At 42.6% G+C, this 26,597-nt stretch overlaps 1 protein-coding gene across 2 annotated transcripts in view; it reads left to right on the forward strand.

The window, feature by feature from the left end:
• The first annotated feature begins 453 nt into the window (after window positions 1–453).
• The window catches only part of ANAPC1 (anaphase promoting complex subunit 1), a 60,576-nt gene continuing 34,432 nt past the window's right edge, over window positions 454–26,597 (forward strand). Inside the window, exons 1-21 of one of the 2 annotated variants that reach the window (XM_056852624.1) lie at window positions 454–535; window positions 1,660–1,896; window positions 2,296–2,457; window positions 2,821–2,872; window positions 3,041–3,144; window positions 4,464–4,546; window positions 5,696–5,769; window positions 8,470–8,618; window positions 11,631–11,851; window positions 12,998–13,207; window positions 13,766–13,861; window positions 15,083–15,173; window positions 15,875–15,940; window positions 17,848–17,991; window positions 19,749–19,889; window positions 21,172–21,232; window positions 21,719–21,906; window positions 23,065–23,139; window positions 23,628–23,893; window positions 25,016–25,107; window positions 26,093–26,241. In XM_056852624.1, coding sequence (XP_056708602.1) covers window positions 1,684–1,896; window positions 2,296–2,457; window positions 2,821–2,872; window positions 3,041–3,144; window positions 4,464–4,546; window positions 5,696–5,769; window positions 8,470–8,618; window positions 11,631–11,851; window positions 12,998–13,207; window positions 13,766–13,861; window positions 15,083–15,173; window positions 15,875–15,940; window positions 17,848–17,991; window positions 19,749–19,889; window positions 21,172–21,232; window positions 21,719–21,906; window positions 23,065–23,139; window positions 23,628–23,893; window positions 25,016–25,107; window positions 26,093–26,241 — 2,637 coding nt within the window. In that variant the 5' untranslated portion in view covers window positions 454–535; window positions 1,660–1,683. The remainder of the gene's footprint in view (window positions 536–1,659; window positions 1,897–2,295; window positions 2,458–2,820; window positions 2,873–3,040; window positions 3,145–4,463; window positions 4,547–5,695; window positions 5,770–8,469; window positions 8,619–11,630; window positions 11,852–12,997; window positions 13,208–13,765; window positions 13,862–15,082; window positions 15,174–15,874; window positions 15,941–17,847; window positions 17,992–19,748; window positions 19,890–21,171; window positions 21,233–21,718; window positions 21,907–23,064; window positions 23,140–23,627; window positions 23,894–25,015; window positions 25,108–26,092; window positions 26,242–26,597) is intronic. The other variant, XM_056852625.1, reaches the window with a different exon arrangement.

A 26,597-nucleotide genomic window follows, 5' to 3' on the forward strand; every position in this document is an offset into this window, starting at 1 on the left:
CTAGCCCCGAACTCACGACGCTACGGACCTGCCTGAAATCGCTGTGCTCTATTTCTAGATCCTAGATCCACAAGGTTCCACCCTTGGCTGCTTGCCAGAGCTGGGGGATCTAACAGGAACAGGGCCTCGAGGCTCGCGTGGCTGTCCGCGGTTGCCATAGGAACACTGGGCGACGAGGGCATCTTCCCTCGTTGCCACAGCAACGGGAGCGAGGCCGCATTTCCCCCTTGCTCTGTTGCCATGGCGACGGTGGCAGGCCTGCCTTCGGTCCTCGCTACGGTCCTCGCTCCATCCCAACCCTCTTTCTCCAGGCCCGCTTGCTGCGGAGGCGATGAGGCGAGCCGTTGCGGCAACCGCCGCTTTAGCCCCGCCCCTGGCCTTGTCGCGGGGGGTGATGGGAGTCTCAAAATGGCTGCGCCCATCTGAGAGCCAGGAGGAGGACCCGCGCTGCTCCTGCTGTCGTCCGGGTCAAGGCACGGAGAGGAGCCGCTGGAGCCCAGGCCCGCAGCCGATCGCGCTTTCCGGTGTCATTCAGGTTCGTGCGCTTCCCTCTGGCCTCCGACCTCCCGTTGCTTCCCTCTGGATTGTCGCCTTGCTCAGTCAGCCCATCGCTTACGCTGGGTGACCAGGGTTCCCCTGTGTGAGTATACTCCGCATTTGTTAATCCGGAGTAGCAGCTGTCAAACGATACGCACGGCCATCGCTCAAGTAAAACGAAGTTTCCGGACGTTCACTTTTGAAATAAAGATTATGAGCCCCCATTGTCCAGCTCTCTTGCCAGAGCGCAGTGCTCCAAATAAAGTACAAGCTTGACAAGTAGTACCTGTGTGTGTTCGTTAAAAAGCATTTTCAAACCACGAGGACCGTAGGCGCGGTAAAAAAAATAAAAGTTACCACCACCGCATGCATTGTGAGGGGTGAGGAGCATATCATGTAAATACTGTAAAATGTACAGAATAAAAACAATTCACACCGCTGATATTGTTGAAAATAGCCCGTAAATTCTGGTATATAATGTATATGTGGGTATGTGTATATGCGATTAAAGAAGATCAAAGAACAACGGATCAGCAGTCACTCATCTTTGGTGTGCACACAAAATAATTACCAGCATTTATATTCTTGGTTACCTAACATATGCTCAAAGGATGTTTCTCCACTCACAATGAGCTGCACATTATCTACTTTAATATTTCATTTAACTCAGTATCAGCTATTGAGTGTTCAGTTAGATAGGGCGAAAACACGTGGTCGCTTTATCCTCCTTTAATCCCTGTTTCAGCCAGGATCGAACGCATGCGTTTTGCCTAATGTGCGTTCGATCCTGGAGGATAAAGCGACCGTGCGTTTTTGCCCTGTGTGTTAGCATCAGTATTATTTCATTATAATAGCTGGCTCCCTATTATTAGTGCACAAATTTACACTAATGTGGCTGAGTCAAATGTTTTCATCACATTTTATGATATTTCAAAAGACAATTAGGTCTAGGTGTGGGAGAGCCAGGTTCAAGTCCTTCTTCTGTTGCCAGGATTACTGAATGGCCTTGGGCAAAATATCCTACCTTGCATGGATATTGTGGAGTTAAACGAGGGCAGAAAATATTAGTAACCACAACAATTGTCTGCTCAACAAAAAAGTAACATTTCTGCTTTTTTTCAGAAATAATGTTGATATTTGGAACTCATGTCGAACATCTATGAAGAGAGGGTAACAATGATTGCAGCAGGGGATTTGCAGGAGTTTGTCCCTTTTGGCCGTGACCACTGCAAGCACCATCCTAATGCACTGAACCTGCAACTTCGGCAGCTGCAACCAGCCTCAGAACTTTGGTCGTCAGATGGAGCTGCTGGATTGGTGGGATCCCTTCAGGAAGTTACAATCCATGAGAAACACAAGGTAAAACTTACTTTTATTGAGGTTTAGAAAACCTGCAGACACAATTATTATGGCCTTGCTACAGAAGTAATAGTACACATTTAGTTACTAATTGCAGCATCTACTTCTCTTAAAGCTGTTTACCATTAGACTCCTTTCAGAGAGGGTCTACAATTGGTAGCTTTAAAAACTAACTTTTATTACCTGGCACTTTGGGGAACTCAAGGCAATTTACATGGGGCCAAGAAATCTCCCATGCACTTATTCTGCAGAATAAGACCTGCTAGACTTCTGCAGCGTATTAGTATCATGTCAGACTATTCTGTGGCCACTCCTAGATAATCATATAAAGCTCACAGTAATGAGCCTTAATGGGAGCTTGAGGTGTAGAATATTCTTAACCATTGTGTTTTCTTTCAGGAATGTTGGCAGTTACGAAAGGGAATCAGTGATGTTGGAGAAGAAGTAGACTATGACGAAGAACTGTATGTAGCTGGAAATATGGTCATATGGAGCAAAGGAAGTAAAAGCCAAGCTTCTGCTGTTTATAAAGCTTTCACGGTTGACAGCCCTGTTCTACAGGTGTGGAAATTGAAAGTTTGGTAGAACTTATGTAATTGTATTTTGAGAGAATGGTGAGGGAAAGCTAGGCTGCTGCTGGCCATGCACTTCTGTTAGGGAATGTCCCACTGGGATGAGTGAGAGTTTTGGCTCAAATAAGCAGAGAATTGCAGTCCAAAGCTCTTTGACCCTATTATAAACATTTAGTATGCAGCTCTCTGAAAACATCACACAGTTGTGTTTAGCCAGTATGTTTGTATATTCTAGTGTCTCAAAATGTTAAGGCTTCTGTTCAGTTTTTTGGGGTTGTAGAGGAGGAAGAGCATTTTTCAAAATGCATAAAACATTGCTAAAATTTATCATCACTCAATATTTTGATTTCAGGCACTGTGGTGTGATTTCTTTGTACCTCAGGATAAGTCTGAGAAAACAGAAGGTAAGTTTGGTTTTTCTGCTGTTTTACTTGACATCTGGAATTTGAAATACACTTTATTTCAGAAGCATTATCTTGCAAAAAAAGTTTACAGACTAGTTTTGTTTTGTATGTAGTATAGTGGAATGGAAAATGATGGCAGCTGTGCTTGTTTTTTTCCTGATTTTTCAGGTAGTGGTGAAGTAATTGAAAAGTGTATCTGCATATTACAAAGCTCCTGTATAAATATCCACAGCATTGAAGGAAAGGATTACATAGCTTCCTTGCCCTTTCAAGTAGGTGCATGTGTTTTTTAAAAGTCAGACAAATGCAATTCTGTAGCACCCTCTGATGGCAAGGGAACCATACTTGGTGTCCATGAGATCTTGAAATCACCAGTCCAGCTACTGTTTTCTTATGCACATTGCTTTCTTCACCAATCCATGCACCTAAAGGTGTGGTTAACTTCTCCCACCTCAGTGTTACACTGCATTACATAGAGGACCAGCCACAATGTTGTAACCTGCCTCCTTCTTTCCCCCCTTCTCTAGCCTCCCTCCTTCCATTTCCCCTTCCTTCCTTTTTATAATCCACACCTGGCCTTTGAGCTAAGCTCTGCCCTCCTCTTCCTTAGTCAGCCCCTGCTCTTCCCAATGATGCCCTACCTTAAACCACCTGGACCCCGAGAACCATTGTTCTCCCATCCTGCCTTGCTCACTTCCTCCCCGGGGCAGGCTGCCAAAGATCCCCTGTTGCTGAGCTATCCTGACTACACCCTTCTGCCCCTGGTCCCACCCTTCTCACCCAGGGGAACCTTGCTGCTGGGCACAAAGGTTTGACCTGCCCTGAATTGTTACTTAGTAACACAAATTCCCTCTCATTTTCCGTGTACATTGTATCCTGTATATGTTTCTGCTTGCTTTTGCCTTCCTCCCTGGCCCAGAATGGCTTATAAAGGAACCTTATCATTTGTCCTGCCCATTGTTCTGCCATCTTGATGTCACTGGTGTGGTGTAGGAAGAAGCAACAAGGAAGTTGCTCCCTTGCTGATATGGTCTAACACAGTTCTGGCCTATGTTGCATACCCTGTAAGCCTCTACTCATGTCTGCAATTGTTCGAGTAGGTTAGACTGAGAGATTGTGACATGCTCAAGGTCACGTAGAAGGCTTCCATGGTTGGATTCAAACCTGGTCATCCCAGGTCCCAGTCCAGTACTCAGATCAGTACACCACACCACTCCTTAACTTGCTGCTTAAAATTAGTTTCTTAAAAATTTATTCAGTGGTGCTTTCTCTCAGTTAAATGTGGATGTGATTGCACCCTCAAATATATTAACTTAGTTGAATCCTGGATATTCTCTCAGGTATAAAGAAGTAGCACCTTACCTGCTGACAGTTACTGAATATGAAGGATTTTTGTCAACAGCATGACTTTCGCAGCCCCCCTTCCTTCTGCAGCCCTTCCACCCGTGGAAATGTTTGGCAGCATCCAACCTAACATTGGTTGTGGAGAAGCAAGTTTGTCCTATGTATGTGCCAGTGTTCTTTGTGTTGTCATGCAGATGGGTAAATGTTTTGTTGTTATCTAACGGCTCACTCTTTTTCTTGTTTATAGGTAGCAAATGTCTGGCCAACGAAATATGGCTTGTTGTTTGAACGCAGTAGTTCTTCACATGAAGTGCCTCTAAATCCAGTCAGGTAAAAGAAGCATGGGCGATTGTCGTCTGTACAATTGCAGAGGAAACTCAACTTCTTCAGGGAACTTTTAGAATGAATGTGCTCAGTCAATATGATGATTTAGAACTTCTGTACTCTTTCATTTTGTGTCTTGGCGTGTTTTTGGTGGAATAATTTCGTAGGTCTCGGAGCAGATACAAATCAATTTATGTTGAAAAAAATTATGCCTTTGTTTTAAATCCATTAAAAATAGTGTAGTGTGAAAATGATATGTGAGTGGAACATAAGCCATCCCTTAAACACATTAAAAATCACATTAAAAGTCATCTCTTAAAACTGACTTTTCATTCTTCCAAGTCACAGTCCAGGGTCCAATAACACAATCCAAGGCAAAGTTAGAAGGCAATCCAAGGTCTCAGCCCAAGGGTCAGGTTTCATATTCAAAAAACAGAGTCAAAAGGAGTCCAAGGGTCAGGTAGCAAGTAGATACAAAGCAGGTCAGGCAACCGGTGGGGTAGTCTGTAAAACTGCAGATCAGGTGATCTCACAGTGGCTGCAGCCTTATGTAGGGAGTTTCCCTACAGGTGTTGCTGGTTCCATGATACTCTTCTCTGCAAGCTGACTCAGCTCTTCTACTCATGAGGAGTACTAGGGCCCAGATCCTGTAATGATTTACTGGTCTCTTCCAGGGTTTTCTTAGTAGAGGGGAGGCTATGGGCTGCCAGGCAGATATTCCTGTGCCTGGTCCATGCCTCAGCCCTAGCCATTCACCTCCTCTGCTCCTGAGGTGTTTTGGGAGACCATGGTGGGACTGGTCATGGGCAGGTCCATGTTGGGGCCTCCCGGCCTGAGGGCCCTGCTAGCTCAGGGGGCAGTATCAGTGCTGGCTCAGGGTACCTTCAAGTAAACCCTGAGACCTGGCCTCATGGGAAGGGTCTGCCAAGGCAGGGCTTGTTTTCGTCTTCCTTTTCCTCTGATGAGGACTTATCTTCTCATGTTCCTCTGGGACAGACCATGACAGATGTTTATGAGTGTCACGTTGGGGAACCCCGAGGCAGGGGTTTCCTTCCAGTTAATGATATGTTCGGCTTGTGGCCTTCACTACTAACCAAGGTATTTATCTCAGCACTTACAGCAGCGCTTAATATCTTTTGTCCCTTTTCTTTTTAGAGAACCTTTGCCCACCATGTTCAGCATGCTGCACCCATTAGATGAGATAACACCAATGGTTTGTAAATCTGGAGGTAAATAATGTCATTTTGTAAAAACAAGAAAAATCTCATGGTCCAACAGCATTTAGAAATGCTTGTCAAATGTTGGGTGGTCTCTGCTTTGATTGCATTTAGAATTATGGAATTCATATTTGTATGATGTGCATTGGATCTGCATACATTCAGTTTACCCAGTTCAGTATTGGATTGACTGCAACAAGGATTAAAATAGCTATTATCAGCCACTATTTTTCTAAAACTTTCAGAACTCTATATGGGTTCTATTCCAGACTAAACAATTCCATTTTTGAAAATAATCATAAAAGACAATGTAACTCTCATATTTTGTAAGGAAAAAAAGTAATTTTTTTTTAAATACATATATGAAATATTGAATTTAGAGCACTAATTAATTCTCGGATTTTCTCATGGTTATTGTGCCGGCGTAGGCCAAGGGCTGGGCAGTGCCCGCAGTCCTCAGACGTGCGGGAGGTATCTAGCCCCTTTTGGAGCAGGCAACAAAGATTATGCTATCTACCAAGGTCAGAAGTCAGAGGCGTCGTCAAAGCAGGCAGGAGTCCACGGCTGGAAAGATCAATCATGAGCGGTAGCAGGAACACAGAGAAACTGCACGGTTGCTTCCGCAAAGTGAAAGCATGCCTGCCCTGCCTTTATCAGTCAGTGCACTTCCAAGCTAGGCTTCATCCTGAAACGATTCAGCACCAGTTCTCTGTCTGCTTAGCCTCTCCAAGCGAGCACTTCTCTTTTTACCCTTCAAAATCACACGCTGCCGAGTCCTGATATGCCTATCAGGTTCAGGTGAGCTTGGAGGGCTGCCATTCTCAGCTTCCGCTGCAGGGGTTGGGGGAAGAGTAGCGTCTGTCTGCCCTTGTTCCATCTCTCTGCCTAGCTGTGGTTCCTGCTGAGTTGTTTCAGGCTCCTGTGCTACTGACTGCAATGGAGGTACTGAAGGCCCAGAGGCAACCTGTTCCTCCACTTCAGCTTCAGAGTCCTCCGAGTCCTCAGCTCCCAAGGCAGGGCCCATGACAGTTATAGGATTTAATTTTTTTGGTTAAACTTTTACCTTATGGAAGGTTAAAATAAAAAGGCAGCTGTTGTATACATTTTATTAAAATTTTTGGATTCTTTGGTGCCTTGGTGGTGAGTTTGTCCACGTACCTTACAATGGACATAAAAGATGGGGAAACAAAAAGACAGATTGGCTTTATTTATATTTACAAAATGTGCATATGTTTTAAGGAACACTTCAGAAAAGCTATGGGGAAAATATCAAAGTCTTTAATGTGAGCATAATTCCTTTAAACTATAAGCAAGCAAATCACATCAACGATTGCATCCGTTATAGGGATCCTTCTAATGTGCAGTCCCACATGTGATGAGAATTTCTTAAGTTACATTACTGCTGATTTGAGGCAAGTTACAAGAAAATATTCATACAATACAAATGATTTATTCTGTTCTCTCTTTAATCAGTGTGGAGAATGAGAGGTGTTTGTCATCAGCGTCCCAATGAACTGATTTGTTTAGTCCTGTTCACAGGTTACAGTGAATGCACATACAATTTCTGTACATTTTATTTTTCTTTATACATGTGTTGCATTGAATGTAACATAAGAATTACTCCTGTACAGCTGAATGTGTGGTTTAAACCCCACATTTACCTAGGTACTAGTCCCTGGCTTCATTTGTTAAGCGAACATATGCTGAGTCTTTCCTAGAGATTTACACACATACTTGCAAGTATAGTTACATTCACTGTAACGTGTGAATAGGCCCTTTGTCATACATTATTGAAATTGGTTCCTCACCCCTTAAAGGGTAGGTGATAATCGCAATAGTTCTTTCATCTTTTTTGTTGAAATTAACACAACCAAAGGTGCTTCCTCCAAAGCTAAGTGAGTGTCCATATCAGCTTTCCCTGCACTTCCTCGTGCCTTTGCCTGTGTAGTCTCATCTACCTTCTGGTCACTGCTGCTAGCACCACAGTTAGTTTTTCTCTTATCTAAGAGCTAAGCCTAGTAAATGAGAATAGTACAGAGCGACTCTGTTCCTTTGTACCATTGACTTCACAGTGGCTGGGACAGGACAAGGAATACACACAATACTTCAAAGACCATTGACTTTACCTACCCCTGTGCTGCTTGAGGAAAAACTTGAGGGGATAGAAGAGTTGTTAAGATACTTCAGGGCCTCCAAATCTATTTAGATCACACACAGGATACAGTCCAGCTTCATTAAAATCAGTGGAAGGCTTGTTAACTTAGTGGGGTATAAATATGCACATTTGGTGAATTATGGGTTAGATTACGGCATTATATATTTAGAACATTTCTATGCCACCTACTAGAGAATGTTCTTTAGGCAGCTTACCAAGTCTAATAAAAACGTAAAATGATGTAAAAATTGTAAACAATTAACGAGCAATTAACCTATTTATTGTCCATGAATGAAGAAACCTACCCATCCTTACTGAACCAGACATCTTCGTTTCCATCTATTGTCAATTTTTATTACAGTTCTGAATACTAGAGCTTCAGTTCTCATTGGCAGCCATAGATTGCAGGGATTACTACAGATATTATGGGGTGAAGTCCATAGTGATATGCTGCCTTTACCTAATTTGCAGAAAAAGTAGGCAATCTGTCTTCCTTTTGGCATTATGTCTGCTCTGCAGTATTCTTGGAGTCTTAATCAGATCTTTCATCTACTTAGCAGGCTTGTTCGGTTCTGCCAGAGTTCAATATGTTGCTGACTACTCAATGAGAATTGTTTTCCTCAATGCTGAGCCTTCCATCGTAATGACATATGACTCCATTCAGAGTTTGCATACTATCTGGGCCCTTCGTAGAGTAAAACCAGAGGTAAGAAACTGGCAGCATGCATAGACTGAACTATAATGTTAATGTAATGTTAGTGTAATGTTAAAAACAAATAAGCTAATTCATTTATGTTATTTATAGTCTGCCTTTCTCGCTGAGACTAAAGGCAGATTAATGTGTTCATTAATGTTGTAGTCTGTGATACGTCATGGTTTTGCATGTTGCAAGGATGAAGTGAAGATCTAGGTTTATTGAGAATAGTTCATGATTTGATTAAGAAGGATGGGCAGACAAAATCATTAAAGGAACTACAGGAAGAGAATTTTAAGATTTCTTGGTTTACACTTCATCAAATAACACACGTTCTAAGAACGGACTACATACAAAGATCGAAGCAGAGAAAGCCTACGGAATTTGAACTTATGATAACAAAACACAAGACCATCTTTTGTCAAAAATATACAAAATGTTGTTGGCTTCAGAAACTGCACCAGAGCAAGTGAAGAGCTGTATGGTGAAGTGGATGCAGAACGTCTGAGAGATGATTTCAATGCAGACTTGAGAAAGAATCTGGAAGGTAGAAATCAAATTCTCGAGATCACAAGCAGTAAAGGAGAACTGGTACAAAATGTTTTACAGATGGCATTACGTACCGAAAGACCAACAGAAGATGTACAAATCCAACCAAGCTAATTGCTAGAAATGCTCAGAGACGGAAGGAACTTTCTTCCACCAGTGGTGGACATGTAAGAAAACTCAAAAGTATTGGAAGTCAATACACAAAGTGATACAAGAGTTGATGCAAACGAATTTTGAATGAGAACCAAAGTACTTTTTATTGGGAATAATTCCAACTCAAATCCAATTGAAGCACAAGGAGCTATATCAATATGCAATGATGGCAGTGAGAACTGTGTTTGCAATGAAATGGAAGGACAGAGAGATACGTGATCTAACAATGTGGATTACAAAAATGCATGAATACGCATCCATGTCAAGACTCTCAACCTTACTTCAATACAAGATGATCGATGAACATAAACAAAGATGGCAATCCTTTTATGACAGATTTGCATGACTAATGTTTATTTTCTGACTATATGTAATAGTACAAAAAATAATAGTACAAAAGATAGCGAAAGTATATTTTGAAGTAGTAGAAATAGAATTAGAAATTAAAAGGCTTAATTATGATATTCACAATTTATTACAGTAGATAACGAGAACTGAATATATGTAGTAGTTATAGTGGGAATAGTGAGTGATTCATATAAGAAAAGAAATAGGGTTCTAATCAAAGAAACAATGCGGGCCGTGGTCGCGCTAGAGAATGGCAAGAAATGATGTATATTCTTTTTCCCCTCTTCCCATATTCTTTTATTTCGGTACCCTCAAAAATCCAATAAAATATTATTATTAAAAAAGAAGAAGAAGAGAATAGTTCATGAAGATATCTGCAATCAGAAGCTGCTAATGGCATCTTTCTGGGACTGCTGTCTTCTGCACAAGTGAAGGGAAGGGAAGAGCTAGTCTGGAGGTGCCCACAATACTGAAAGTTTCAAACACAGATGAACACGTACAAGATGGATGAACACAAAGATTTGCTAACCTAACATCAGTACTTGTTGCCTATGTAGGGTGAACCCCATGGCCCTTCTCCTAGCAAAAGGAACCAGCCAATCAAGTTGGAAAGGAAGGTTTCATAATCTGTTTTCTAATTTGAGGAGGCTCTAGCTAGGGTGTTATGGAATGCAGTTGATATAATTCATCATCCCATCCCTATCAGTTGCTAAAATAATTTCCTCGTATGGTAGAGTCCTTATCCATTGTCTCATTGGTTTTACTAGACAGCAGCTTCTGCTGTACTTTTCCATTTTCTCTGAGAAAAATATCTATTTCTTTGTTCATAAAGTGGTTCCTTTTGCTGAGACGAGGTCCAGCTACCACAAGCGGACAGGCAGAGTGGAGTAACACCTGCCCTAAACCCAGCTTACTGGGGATTGAGGGCGGGTAGAAGTCCAAAAATAAATAAATGAATGAATAAATTGATTGCAACAAACTGTTGAAGGGTGCAGAAGCCCAGCCATAATCCATGAGCACAAGAACATCCCTGCTGGATGAGATCAATGGTTTATCTAGTCCAATGTCCTGTTTCTCACAGTCCCGCCAAATACCTTCAGGAAATCCTCAAAGAAATGTTTCTGCCTCTTGCTGCAACTGGTGATATAGTGGTGCATTGCCTCTGTACATGGATGTTACAATTTAACTGTGGCTAGCAGCCATTGCCAGACCTATCCTTCATGAACTTTGTAGTGCTAGTAGCCATCACTACAGTTTGTGGCTGTGCCCTGCATAACTCAATATTTCTCTTTTTCTGTCCTGAATCAAGTTCTCATTGATGCCATTGGTTGACCTTGAATTCTTTGTTTTTTCTACAGCATGAATAGTTTTATAAACCTCTGTCATGTCCTCCTTTTTATCATCCTTTTTTTAAAAAAGCTAGCCATGGTGTTTCATACCTGAATGGTTGTACTCCTGTAATTAGAAATTTCCACCCTCAATCAGATTCTGTGGGTATGAATGTTCCAAAGTTTATTCCATGCTTCATAATAATCTCTGCATTTTTACAGTGAACCTACAGAGGCATGAATTAGACACTTGATAAAGGTTTGTTGCTATTTTTTGGGTATCTCCCAGCTTGCTGATCTTATTTGACAGTAGCCAATGCTACTATAGTCAAGGTGTCTCTTAAAAGCCAGGCACCCAGGAACATATCAAATTTTAAAAGTGTATCTTAAGAAGGTATATGGAATGTGTGTTGCTTTGTTTATATACATGTACATATACATACATATATATATACATACATATATATATATACACACACACATATACATACACACATATACATACATATATATATACATACATATATATATATACACACACACATATACATACACACATATACATACATATATATATATATATATATATATATATATATATATATATATATATATATATATATATATATATTACTTCTCTTTTCAGGAGCGGAGTGCAGTCTTAAAGCTTTCAGAGCAAGTAGGGACCCCTCAGCATGCGGCCACCAGCAGCTCTTTCACGGTTCAACTCAGAAGTCTGTCGAAGGGTGATTCGCCCGTGGCTTCCCCTTTCCAGAATTACTCTTCTATTCACAGTCAGAGTCGGTCAGCATCATCCCCCAGTATTCATTCCCGTTCACCCTCCATATCCAACATGGCAGCCCTTAGGTAAGTGGTGAGTTTGCATTGTTTAACGTCTCGATGTAGGGCTAAACTAGACGATAGTACACCCCTGAGTCCACCACAGGGAAGTGGTGCGATTTTAGATCTTTAAAAAAACACCTTTTAAAAAATGCTGTGGGGGCCCACTTCTGCTGGGGACCATGGCACAGGGGGATGAGGGGCTACCGTCTTCACCCTCTGTGCTGGTGGGGGAGACAGTAACCACTCATCCCCAGTGCTGTGGTTTCCTGCAGTAGCAGGCCCCTATGGAATTTCTAAAAGTTAAAAAAAAGTATATAAAATGGCGCTATGTCCCTATGGCAGACTCAGGGATGTGGTATCGTCTGCTTTGGCCCTAACAAGGATTAGGTGGCTGTCTCATGTGGGTTGCCCATATCTGCTGTTTACCTTTCTGTTACGGAAGGACGGGGGTGGGGGAAGGTTCCTTTTCTTGCTGTAAAACTCTTAAGTTATGGTTGTTTACTGTCTTGAGGACACTGAATTGGGAGGGAAGGGGGCATACAAATGTATTAAATAAATAAATAAATTTTCACCTACACTGGGTTGGATTCAGAATACTTTTTCCAGTGGCAGATTGGAACTTCCCTTCCTCCTCCCTCATACTGCAGCCCACCACTCTCCACGAAATGCTCAGGGCCCCCTAGCCCTTAGAAGCAGTAATGACATGAGCAGCATCTGTACCAGTAAGGGGAAATCAGTGGATGCAATTTAGTCTGGATTCAGCCCTTTTATCAATAATACTTATAACCGTATTGGGTTGGATCCAACCAAGTGCGACTTTCTCCCCCTCCCCCTCCAGCTGTAGTCCCAAATGCCTCCTGATACTGTTCCTGGGTGTCCCTTGATCCCAGCAGCAGCATTTTGGTGGGGTGGGGGTGGGGAGTGAGAAAGCTGCACTCTGCAGATGGAATAATCCATTGGAGCCAACACATTGTACGGTGGGCCAATATTATGATTCTCATGTTATCTATGTGAGATCTGAATTTGAAAGACAGTAGCTTGTCTAAGGCAGAGCCGATATTAGAAATTGGGATTTCTAGCTGACAGCTTTCATTCTGCAAGACTAGGCTCTGCTATCTTGAACCTATATCAGTTCTGTACATGCAAAAATAATCCTCGCTCTGTTTGCAGCCGGTCTCATTCCCCTGCCTTAGGGGCGCATTCTTTCTCAGGAGTGCAAAGATTCAACTTTTCTAGCCACACACAGTCTCCAAAGAGGCACAGCATTTGCCAGTCTCCAAATAGCACTTCCACGGACTCCATCTTTACACCAGAAACTGAGCTGATTGTGCCGGAGCTTTGCATAGACCACCTATGGACGGAGGCCATCACAAACATGAGGTTCGGAAACAATAGTCTTAATAGAAAGTGTTTACAAGGTTTTCTGCTATTGAAATTCTACTTGAACTACGACTGTCCTTTGTTTAGAATAGATGAGCTAAGTAGCTGTACATCTTTCAGGACTCATTGCTGTGTATATAATCTCGAACAGCCAAATAACTACTTTTAGAGTCATTTTTTTAGAGTTGTATTTTTAAAGGAAGTTCCATTGCTATGTAGAAAAGAATGTGCTGTGCTTGTTAAAAATAACAGGTTCTGTGCCTGGGAAAAACATCTCTGGTAGCAGAGCTGAGAAGGGACAACCAGGACATGTTCTGTAGCTTGTTGGGGATAAGCTTGTATAATAATAAACATGAGGGTCATCTAAGGTTTTCATCTTGGAGTACACCAGAGTTTTTTTTCCTTCTTCCTGATGGATTTTAAATACTTCTTTAAGGTTTATGTGTTAGATTGGAAATACCTAACCATCAGATAGCTTCTTTCTGTTTCAGTATGAGGCTAATTCTTTTGATTTATCTTAATGTTATTGTCATGGGCTTATTATTTGAATATTGACAGGGAGAAAAACTCTCAAGCCTCCAAAGTATTTATTACGACTGACCTTTGTGGGCAAAGGTTTTTGTGTTACCTAGTGGAATCCCAACTCCAGTTGCGGTAAGTATGGTCAGATAGGCAAGAATTACTTCTGTGGCTGTCTTTACCTGTTGTGTAAATATGGGAACAATTATAAAAAGGAGCAGAAGTGTTTCTATCCCACACCTAGTAAAGCTTTGCAGTGTTCATGGAGAGATAACAGTAAAGTGAAGTTTACTGCTTCTGTTCCTGCCCCCACATCAATCCCCAGTATAACATTTCTTGCCAGCTTGGAGGGTTAGGATGCACCTTCTCGTATACAAGTATAATTAAGGACTGATCTCATTGGATAAAACAATTCATTGATTATTATTGTTTTTTTTAATCAGTTAATTGATCTGCAGTGGGAAATCTGTCCATTCAGACATTAAATCAAACTATGCTTTGAACTTCCAAATTTACAACCAGCATGCCATTGTTTACTATTGCTTTCATTTTCCATCTGCCCAGCACTTGCATTTCTAAGGTTCAGGGGTCTCTAGTGTTTGAATCCAAACTAACATTTCCATAGGCATAAGGATTTCAGCCCATAGAGGGCAATTTCCCTTTCTTCCCCCAGTCTAAAATGGCCCTCAGTCATGCTCCTGGCCAGGTCCCCTTTCCCCCAGTATGAGGATTTGGGGGGGGGGATTTTGGGCTGCTGTGGTAGGGGGGAGATGGGAAAAATCGCATTCTGTGGGCAGAGCTTGTGCTTCTATGGAAATGTCTAGGCTGGATTCAAGCCTAGAGGTGGGACAGGGACCATAATTCAGACATTATGCGAAACTCGTAGTAAGCATAAAGAATGAGTGGCAAACTCACTTCAAGCCATGGTTTCTCCATCAGTGGATAAGGATACTTGCTGCTAATTGGAGGGGTCTTGCTGCTAAGGGAGGAGCATGTTAATTCCATTGTGTCAATTTCCGTGGGAGCAACTCTTCCCCAGCCTTATTTCTGAAGCCCAGTTTTCTGATTCTGGTTTGCACGTTAATTTCAAGCCTTGCTTTGTTAATTCAGATGCCCTGCTGAGCCATAGCTAAACTTCCTCAACCATAGTTTGGTTAGTTGTCTGAACTGAGGTCCTGTCGTAACAGGATGCTTGAGTTCAATGGAGTACATTTATAAATTCTTGTTAAAAACTTGACCATTAAGGGTCCTCAAAACTGGTCATCTTGATTTTTTAAAAAAAGTGGCAGTGTAAGTCTTCTCTCACCATACCATAGACAATTTTTTGTCTGAAATATTTTCTTTCCTCGTGCTTAGTTGTGTGAAGTTTCAAGAGAGTAACGACAAGTCACAGTTGATTTTCGGTGCTGTTACCAACATCCAGGCCAAGGATGCGGCTCCAGTTGAAGTAAGGATGGAACAGTGAATATAAATGACTTTGTCGGGATCTGACACCCAGTCCCAAATCGGCCCTGTCCTGGCCACCTGAGCTGAGGATAGCTGGAGCCCAGATTCACCCCTGTGAGGAAGGGCAGGAAAAAGGTGGCTGGGATCCAGGCAGATCACTCTGACACAGCCGAGGACAAGGCAGGGAGCCAGGAAGTGGCCAGGAAGGGCATGGTCAGAAGGGCAAGGCTGAGCTTGGACTTGGGGAAGGACGGAATGGGAGAGGCTAAGAGGCAGCCCTGAGCAGCCTCTTTGCTGGGAAGGAGCGAGGCAGGCAACAGGAGGACGAGACAGGGACAGCTTCCCTTTCCTTTTATAGTCTCCCAGGTCCAGCAGGTGGAAGGGGCTCGGAGACAGGCCAGGTGAGGGTGGGACCAGGGAATCCTATAAAGGGAAGGCACCACAACTGGCCAGGGAGGAAGCAACAGACTGTGCACAGACCAGGGTGCCAGTGCCAGCCTGGGGAAGGAAGAGGACCCAGGTGCCGGAACCCCCTCTCCTTCCCAATTCTGAGTCTGGTGGGCCACTTGCCCTCTTTGGTGGTGGGATGGAGATAGGCAGGGAGACCATCCCAGGGGCCGGGGGAGCCTCACTGACCTTGATGCCTATTGGCAGCATTTGGTCAGGTGCCGGCTGTTTCATAGCCTTTTTTTATATTTACAGAGTGTTGACACAATGCTGGTTCTGGAATGCAATGGGAATTTAATTCTGTATACTGGAGTGGTTCGGGTATGTACAGCATTGTTTTCAGTTAATAGTCTTTAATATTTTCTTGTGTGGTCTTTGAGGTATCTGTAGGCTTTTCTGTCTTGTATGAGCCTTTCTAGGATGAGAGTCACATATGTTCCTACCCATTCATTCACCTCTTTAATGTTCTATCTATACATTTGTGTTTAGGATTTGTTCTCTCCCCTCCTTTTTTTACTTTTATCTTGGACTCATTTCCCATTTCTCAGAATGGGTCTCGTCGTTCGTGATGGTCTCTTTCTCACTTTGCATCTGTTCTCATCTTTCTTGAATCCTGTCCAGTGCTTCTCTGTTAACTTTCCTTTTTGCTCAGTTCCCTTGATACGTGCTCCCCCAAAACCACATTTCAGACCCCTCCATGCTTCACAGCTGTATAAAGCTGTATTCCCTGTGAATGTTTCCCCCCGCCCCCCACAGTTAAAGTTATTCCTGCTATCAATAGCCATTTTTAAAAATTTTTGTTTTGGCTTTACTGCAATCTCATTAGCAAAGCATAGCCAGTTCATTTCCATCCTGTTTACTCTGCTGCCTGGGATGATTACTTCTTTATTGGCCGGAAACCCTCAACAGACTGTGGTCGTATCTCCCTGCTGGAGGAGCCTGGGCTTGCCTGGGGAATTCTCTCCCCTTTGAGCCGTGCCTGGGGCCTCCCCTACTCTTCTTTAGCCACCAGGCCGAAAAACGTCTTTTGACCCACTCTTTAAATGACGAGGTTGCTCTTTTGGCATTGTTTTTATGGCCTGCCTCTAGCCTGAACTATTCTGTGAGACTCCTTTTAAACTGCTCGGGAACCGGTTGGCCACTGTGTAAGACACGGTGCTGGAGTAGATGGACCGCTGGTCGGATCCAGCAGGGCTCTTCGTAAGTTCTTTATGTTCTTTAGAAAGGGCCCATTTTCATTGTAGAGGTATGTCTTTCTCCTTATGTCTCTGCAATGAAAGATGCTAGAGACTTGGGGTTTTTAAAATGGAAGCTGGAAATCCAGAGAACTTGTTACACATTGTGTCATAACATTACATCAATGTAACGATATTCAATTGCTGATTAAAAAGAAAAAGCCCTGTTGGTTCAGGGCAGGGGGATGGCTGCTGTTGAGGGACTGGAGCAGGGAGACCTGCCATAGGGGGTCCCAACTGCTGTTGTGATGTACTGGCAGCTTCAATAGGGGAAATTACTCATTCTTGTCCCTGAGTGAAGAACAACAGTGGCTTGGATCCACCAGAGCATTTCTATGAAAGTCTTGCTCTGCAGGCGGAAATTCTTCCTTCCACGGAAACACTCTGATGGATCCAAGCCGTTACGTTGTCATCTTTAAACAGCAAAACTAGGTATCAATCACACTTCTATCAACAGTGTTGTTCAACAGTGGAATCGGCTGCCTAGGGAGGTGATGAGCTCCCCCTCTCTGGCAGTCTTCAAGCAGTGGCTGGACAAACACTTGTCAGGGATGCTCTAGGCTGATCCTGCATTGAGCAAGGGGTTGTACTACATGGTCTGTATGGCCCTTCCAATTCTATGTTTCTATCTATCACTCTCCCCAAAAGATCGCATACACAAATGCTCTTCTTTTTGAGTTTAAAATAATCAGTAATTAACAAATTGTTATGGTGTTATGATGGTTTACTTATTTTAATCAATTACTGACCCACCCTCAAGAAATCCCCCCAGTGGCTCAGGGGTGCAAAATGGCTGCCACCAGTGCAGGGAAAATGCGGACCAACCCACCATGCTGAAGCGTTGTTGCCGCTGCACTGAATCAGCAGTGAGGAAAGCTCAGGGACTTGTCATCCTATGGAAGTTACCATGGCTTGAACATTGACAGTGTTGAAACTGTGCTCACTGCTCCCATGAAACTTTACACAGCTTTTCTGTTTCTTGTCCATCACAAGGTGGGAAAGGTTTTCATCCCCGGTCTTCCTGCTCCATCCCTGTCATTGTCCATTTCAAGCCAAATGCCGTGCCCAAGTACTCCTTTGGACAATATCAACACTCCTTCCAAGCCTTTGAATAAGCACCTTGGTCCCTTTGATGAGGTAAGGGATGTGAAGACTTCTTTTTTGTGTCACTCTGCTATCTTTCTGAGAGTACATGTGTGAGTGTGAGAGAAGCAAGAGGGACTGCAGGGGCATACGTGCATGCAGGCGACAAAATTACGGTTCTCTTGTGGTTCAAAGTTAAACACAGCATGGTTCAGGAATTCTGTTTTGCACATTAGAGTTTGCTTCTTGGCCACTAACAGAAGATGTGTTTGCAATTTCAAGTTCTTCTGAACTCTATCAGACTGGAAGGTTGAAAAAGGGGTGGGGGGAAAGGCCTCTGGTCTTCAGCTTGTTCAGGATGTTTTACAGACTTAGTGAGGTGGTGTTGAGTGTAACTAGTTTAAAGCAGCACCAGAACTTTCTGGGGAGAAGGAGGAGGTAATGGTAGTTTCTGTTTGAGAATTTAAAAGCCAATGATAAAGCTAGTGCATCTGCAGCACAATACAGTATGCACTGGTCCATTAAAAGGCTGAGAGAAGAGGAGAAACATGGTGGTCCTTGTATTAAGAAAACTGGAGATTAATTTAGATGATGTACTAGATAGAGGAGAGCCAGCATAGTGTGGTGGTTGTCAGACTAGGACCTGGGAACCCCAGGTTCAAATCCCTACTCATGCCATGGAGGCTTGCAGAGTGACCTTGGGCTAGTCACACACTCTCAGCCCTGGCCCTGGCTAGTAGACCTCCAAGGAATATCAGGGTCGTGACATGGAGGTAGGCAATGGCAAACCACCTCCGAACGTCTCTTGTAGGGGTGGGCAGAGTTTTTCCCTGTGTTTTTTGGGTTCAGGTTTATTGGAACCAATTTTTTTCGGAAACCCGAACTAAGCCATGTACCCATACCAGTAAATGGGTATTTCAGCTTTTTTTGGGTTTCCAAAAAAATTCGCACCATTATAGCCTATGGGAATTTTTTTGAGGCTCTGGAAGGGGGACTTTTTCAAGGTAGTGTCACCAAATTTGCAGCATAGCTGCAAGGGACACTCCGTAGACAAACCCCAAAGTTTGGTTAAGTTTGGGTCAGGGGATCCAATTTTATGGGCCCCCGAAGGGTTTTCCCCTATCCTCCATTGGTGTTTACAATTGTTTCCAATGGAGGATGGGGCAACCCCTTCAGGAACCCATAAAATTGGACCCCATGACCCAAACGTAACTAAACTTTGGGGTTCGTCTAAGGAGAATCCCTTGCAGCTATGCTGCAAATTTGATGACTCTACCTTGAAAAGCGCACCTGGAGCCCCACAAAAAAAAATTCCCATAGGCTATAATGGCCGTATTCACAGCCAAGCAGAGATTCTGTGGAAAAATGACGTTTCCCATAATTGCTTGGAATGGGCCCATGCAAAGCAACAAGTAGACCTGGCCTCCAAGTCCAGAGACCAGGTCTACCTATTGTTTTCAATGGGAAAAGCTGTGGGAAAAGCCGAAAGCTGAATAGTAATTGGGCTTTTCGGCTATCAGGTATCCGGCATTGCTGCAATTTCCGATTTTGATATTCAGCTGAAAATCTGAAATAAGCTGAAATGGCTTTTTGGGTTATTTTTGGTTTGTCAAGAAACAGTGGGCATTCTGCTGAGAGTCCTCAGGTTTGTGCAGATGTTTCTTGGGTTTCTACATATGGCTGGCAGTCACATCTGGATTATTATCTCTCTGAAAATGGTTATAAAATGCTTTATTCAATCCTGAATCTGGACCTCTGAGGACTGTTGAGAATAATGCTAAACATTATTTCAAAAATTGTCCCCCTTTCAGCAGGGGGTGTTGTCTCCTGTTCCAGAACTGAGGGATTCTTCCAAACTTCAAGACTCCTCTTATATTGACGACTGCACTTTCCAGCAGCTTGCAGTGTTTATTCATTCTGTGAGAGATCCTGTCCAGAACAGAGTAACTCTGGTAAGTGTTGTGGTATAGATCAGGTAAGCCTACACCAGTCACACTCCAATGTAATGTGATAGTTTGTATTTGGAATATGTGTAGCCTCCTCTCAGATTGTTGATCCTCTGTGAACCTGCCTTGGGCAAGTCACTGTTTCTCAACATAGTAAGGCTAAAGCCCTTTGGAGGGAGGAATGTATCCATCTACCCATCATGACTGAGGAAAAAATGTCTGTTACTGGGTGGAAGGGTAGGTGCTCCAAAACTCTGGAGTACCTTATATAAGGAGGCTAATTTGTTTCTTACAGTGCATTCCTAAAGAGAGTTACTCCAGTCTAAGCCCATTCATTTCAGTGGGCTTAGACCGGAGTAACTCTCCTTAGGAATGCACTGTTAGTTTTTAGATTTTAATCAGAGCTGCCTCTGAGGTTGTAATTACCTAATTTGGAACACAAACTTTTGCCGTTTATAATGGCAGCTCTGATACAAACATTAAGAACGTGTGAGTTCTTCGGTGCCATGGATCATAACTTGAGTCTGAGAAGAACCCATCCCCCCACTCAGCCACCCCCTTCCCTTCACCTAAATTTACCTGTAAAGGGGGGGTAGGAGCAATAGGGACAAGGTCTATATCAGGAGGTCTTTGCCTCCTCATGCTGTCTCTTCTTCTCTCCCTCTGGACTCAAGGGTGCCCTGAACAACTGCATTTCCCAGAGTTCCCTTGGCCTGGGTCACTACGCAGCATTGTAGGCACTGAGGGAGCACAGCAGAGGCCTTTGGAGAGAGACCTTGCTGCTATTTTCTTCACTATTAGAAAAGGTTGAGGGAGAGTGGTGTGGGGCGGAGTTGAAGGCTTCGTGGGTAAACTGGAGCAGTGGTGATTGGTCCATTGTGCAAGTGATGAAGCCATCGGGAGCATGGTGGTTTTGCTAAATCATAAAGGCAAGATTTTTTTACAGAGCTGGGGAAGTCATCACTTCTTAGGTTCTGCTGGCAGTATTTTATTAGGTAACTTATTGAGGATTTTTTTAAACTCAATGACTGGTCTAAGTATTTTTATTGTCCTGTAATTTTGTATTTGGCTTTATCAAACGTGACCGGTTGTTGTCCATCATTTTAAAAATTGATTTTCATCCTTGCTGCTTTGAATGAATTTTGGAAAGAGAGTATAGACTTTGAAGATACCTATATCTTGGTATAAATAATCATTTATATTGTGATGTGGGCTATAGAACTCGAATTAATTCTTTCTGGAACACTGTTGCTCTTAGCTTGAGACTTGTTTTTTTTTTCCCTCGCAGGACCTTAGTAATGGCTCAATGGTTAGAATTACCATTCCTGAAACTGCAACTTCAGAATTAGGTATGATTTGAAATCCAGTAAATAGAATTTAGTCTCTACTCAGAAAACTACTTGGGTGTCTTGAATAGGGCCTATTCCCAGGAACTGCACATGTCTATCTCTTAACTAATGAACTGGTGAGCAGGCTGCACTGCTTTCCATACCTCCCCTCCCCTCTCTTGTGCAAGCTCCCTCTGCTTAGCAGAATCATAGTTAAGTATTAGAACATGATTGAAACTCAACTAGGCTTCCCTTTATTTCTAAAGGGTGGTGAAGCTGGTTAGCAAGCCCTGTTTATGAGGCGGCCTGAACTGCCTGTAGGAAGAATAGTTTTTGGGGAGGGAGAACGTGATCCCCTAGCCTGCTCCTTTAACCTCTTAGGAGATCACTGAGGTGACAGCTGCCCATTCTGAGGCTAGTTCAAATTGATTAGAAGCGGCAGAGTGGATTTGAACTGCTCACTGGCAAAAAGAAGAAGTTAACAGTTGTTTTTCCTTCTCTAAACAGTTAAAAGATGTTTGCAAGGCATTAAGTATATCCTGCCAAAAGAGGTGGCGGTGCAGATGCTCGTCAGGTGGTATAATGCCTACAATGCTCCAGGAGGACCAAGTTATTACTCTGAGTGGAACTTATTTGTCACCTGTCTCATGAACATGATGGGTTACAACACAGATCGAGTGGCATGGACCCAGAATGTAAGCAAACCTGCAGCATCACCACTGAACTTCTAGCTGTTGCTCTTTAAGTCATCTCTTGAAATAGCAGTAATTTCCCCTCAAGTTTGGTCAGTTGATCCAAATAGCTTTGGCTGTGCAGCAGACAGACCTTATTGCTGGTAACAATGGAGATTGTGTTAGACTTCATCCCGAAAATTTGGTTTGCCACATCTCTCGCCTGGTTAGAATGTGTATGAGGTGTGACTGCAGAAGGCAACCCACAGTGCTATCCTAAGCAGAGTTTACACCTTTCCAAGTCTCTTGAAGTCAGTAACTCTCCTTAGGATGGCACTGTAAGTTCCTTGGCTTTGTGTGGATGACTATAGATCGTAGAATAAAATATCTACACACACTCTACAGTTGTAAATTGGGAATTTCTGTTTGTGGTACTTGACGATGACATCAGTGATTTAGCTTGACGTTGCATTAACTAACTGAAATAACTTCTTTATTCTCAGGGTTTGCTATGATTGTTAGATGATGATTTGGGGACTGGATGTGTATTTTGCCAAACAAATTGTGAATGGGCAGAAGCCATAATTAAATTGGTGCCATTTATCCATGAGGGCTTCAAAGGTGTGAAGTACATGGGTTGGTACATAGCATTTCTCACAGATGCATACATTTATATATTACAGATGTGTTAATATACAAAATCCACAACACAGACAAGTGTGGAGTATCTGTTCCTTACCATTTGAAATGGTTTCTCTTTTCCTTTTTACGGAAACAATGCAAAACCTTTCTACTGTGACATGATTCATATTTGGTAGGTCTTCCATGGGCCATGAGAATATCTCAGGGCCAGATGGGCCTTAGGCTATGATCTTAAGCTGTCTCTTCATTTATAAATAGGTTTCATTGAAAACAGCTAGACTGTCCTTTAAATAAGGATCAGGGTGCTTAAATCCCCCCCCCCCCAAAATCCTGGACTCATCCAAATTCTAACCAGGTCTTACACTGCTTAGCTTCTGTGATCTGATGAGATCCAGCTATCCTGGGCTATGTAAAAAATATCTATTGTGTGTGGAAGTGCTTCATGTCACCTTGACTTTTTACAGATTTGTTCCCATGATTTGGGTTTTTTAAAAAAATTCAGTTGTCTTTACAATTCTTTTCTTTCTTTTTCACTTTTAGCTTGATTTCGAAGGCTCCCTTTCTCCAGTCATTGCTCCGAAGAAAGCCCGGCCCTCAGAGACAGGATCTGATGAAGTAAGGGGAGAATGAATTAAGTGGTGATTCCCCCAGAGTAGAGACTACAAAATCATCCTATTTGGGAGATGTTATTTCTCTAGGCTTGCAGACTGTGGAAGATATGGGACCATTACCCACCCTGGAGCCACTGTTTTCAGTGGTGGTCTTTGAAGAGCTGAATCATATAGACGTGACAAGAGACGAAGGTCTAGGGCTAAATGACAAATTAAAAACTAAGAATCTGTTGGATCTGGATGGTGTACACCTGAGTGTTCTTGAGGATGTCAAATATGGAATTGTTTGTCTCCTGAAGTAGGTTAGGGAATATTTATTTATTTTTTTAAATAAAGTGGTTCATCTTAATATGCATCTTTAAAGAACCTTTAAAGTCATTTTGGAAAATTCTTTTTTAATTCGCTGGTTTAAATTTTCATTTTCTTAAAGAAAAAGTAGTACAAACAATCCAGGGTAAACAATAATCCCAAATTATCTTTCTGTTTTTGTAGGATTGGGAATATCTGCTAAATTCAGATTACCATAAAAATGTTGAGTCTCACCCTTTGGCCAAAGCACTGCAGCTGGATTCACTGGAGGTGAAATTCCCCAAGGACAGCCTTTCGCCCAGCCACTGCCTGGATTCCTCTACTCTTCTCTTCCCCCATATCCCAGCCATCTTCTGTGTGCTCCATCTCATCTATGAGGAACTCAAGCTGAATTGCTTGATGGGCGAAGGAATTCGTTCCCTTGTTGTTCTGCTGGTTCAACTGGCACGGTATGTCCTAAATCAACTAAATCAAGCTGGTTGTGTTGTTTGGTGGTTGGTCTCTGATATGAAAATAGATCCAATTTATTTTACAGATTTCATTAAGTAGAGTGAGCAGACGAATGAACTGGACCATCTTCTGTCCAGGAGAAACCCTGTTTCCTTTTGCCTTTTTAATATTCTTTAGATTTGGCTTGCTGGTCCATTGTTGTAATTGACATTGTCCATTTTTACTGTGAACATGTTGTTGTATAATATCTTCTATATTGTAAACCACTTCAAGAAGTTGCGCTAGCAATGTATGGTATAGTATTGGAAATGAGCAAAGAATGGAGAGGGGCCATGGCCGGGTGGCAGAACTCCTGCTTTACATGCAGAAGGGCCTGGCTTACTCCCTAGCATCTGCAGGTAAAGAATTTCAGGTAGCAAGTGTTAGGGAAGACCCTTTTCTGCCTGAGAGCTCCTGCTAGTCAGAGTAGGCATCAGTGAATTAGATGAACCAGTGGCTAAACTTGGTATCAGGCAGCTACAGATGCTCATAATGTCTGGCTGCGTAGAAGTACTTCTTAATAAAGGATACTTAGCACTCATAACGGTGCTTCAGGAACTTTAATCTTAGGGCCAGTTTACACATTACAGCTGTGTTATGGAGTCCCTTTTCAATCACACTCAGTGGGCCAGGGTTTCTGCCAGCCCAGGTGGTGGCAGATTTTGATGTACCACTAAGGGGTGACATAAATAACAGTGGTTTAGTTCATTATTATCTGTTTATCACTGTGAGAGCATTGTTTGGGTTTTCTGTCTCAGAATGTCTTCAGCTAGCAGACCATTTTAGTCCATGTATCTTGTTTTATCTGGCCAAGAGCCACAAATAAACTATCTGTCTTCAGCTAGCTCGGGCATGGTGGCTCTTATTTTGTGGTGAGCTCTTTGGGTACCGATGGCTTGCATGGCTTCCCCTTCCCCACAGCAGACCTTTCTTTAGAACCATTTGAACTGGAGGGTTAAAAATCAGCCAGTCCCTGTCATGCTTCCTCATCCTGTTCATACCCTTAAAAGTTTAATTATTAATTGCATGCTGTCTTACAGGTTTTTATGTTTACATGCTTTTCACATATTCCTCTTTTCTAGGGATTTAAAACTGGAAGCTTATCTCGATTATTACTACCGGGACTATCCAGTACTTGTAAAGACTTCCCGGCAGACTTGCATAATTGATCCTGGTAAGTTTCAAGGGAAATGCTTGAATTCTTTGGGAGGACATTTTAAAAATCAGATTATTAATAGAGTCATTAAAAGGGCTTGAAGCCCTGCTCCCAGGTGCCATCCGTGGCCTTGTGTGAATAATTCTCCTTTGCATCTCTTATGAAATAGAGAGAGTGAGTTTGGGAACTTTCTGTACCATACCCAGCGAGCTGATCTAAAGCGTGGGTGCAGCAATTTATGAGTGCTCACAGACTGGCAAGTTAAACATCACTTGTTCGCTGCATCCATCATGTAATGCAGTGAGCACAGCATCAAGGGCCTTAATGCGGCCAAGAATCAGTAACACTGTTGTGTTTGAAATTTCCTGCAGATTTTGGCAAGCAGATCAGTAATGCCTAATTGTCATTATAGACCTTTATTATCTTTTATAGTGACCTCTGTTTTCAGGCTGGCGATGCTGAACACTGTGTGCTGGATTTCTTCAGAAACGGCTTGTCCCCTAATAGTTCTTTTTTGAAGTATGCTTGGTGTTACTCTTTGCTTCCTGCAGGAACATATTTTGTTAACTTAAATGAAACCAACTGAGACTGACTCACAGGTCCACCTGTTATTTATTTAGGTTATTTATACCTTGACTTTCCAGTTCAAGAAGTGCACGAAGTGGCTTACACACAGCACAGCATAGTTACAGTTGTGACGCCATTCAAACACCCACATAGCAGGTTCTTATGATGGAAGCAGTGAGGTTCTGCCTCAGTAGAGGCCTTTCCTGCAGCCTCTATATGCATACCACCCATTTCATACTTGTACTACTTCATGCAGATGTAGACCTGGCTGTAGTTGGGGAGTGCAGGATGCTTTTTGTGGATAGGAGGACAGTTATGTGTCAACAGGCCTGGAGTGGCTGAATAATGTGAATTCTGTTTTGTTATTTTTCTCAGGTGTTGAAGCAGTTTTAATATTTTAGTATGATATGTATTACTGACATTTAATATGTGTAAGCCCAAACAGGTTTCATGCACCATCCTACATTTTTTTCTGCCGAGCCTCCAAGTATATTTCAGTGGCTAAGCTCATGCCTGAAGGGAGAAAGTGTACCACCTTATCCTTACTTACCAGGAATCTGTGAAAGGAGCAAGCTACTCGTGCTGGTATGTACTATACTACATGTGGCTTCAGGTTCAGTTTATTGCATATGGCCAAAGGCTGCTTACAAGAGTTAAACATAAATATATATATTATTGATATAAGTTAGACTTTAGTAACAAATTGAAACTCGCAGCATGTGTTAGTAACCCATCGGAACTTATCTTAAAACTGAACAAAGAACATTGTTAAAAGTTTCAGAAGGCATTCAGATGCTTATTCCTTATGCTTAAATGTAATGATATCCTGGGATCCTCTAGAGAGTGCTTACTCCAGCATGCTAGGGGGTCACTTGTAAAACGAGATCCCACAGGTGTCCAAATACCTCTGCTTGAGTCTAAATCCATCTCAGAGTACTCAC

The sequence above is a fragment of the Euleptes europaea genome, chromosome 7 (genome assembly GCF_029931775.1).
Source record: "Euleptes europaea isolate rEulEur1 chromosome 7, rEulEur1.hap1, whole genome shotgun sequence".
NCBI classification, from domain to species: domain Eukaryota; kingdom Metazoa; phylum Chordata; class Lepidosauria; order Squamata; family Sphaerodactylidae; genus Euleptes; species Euleptes europaea.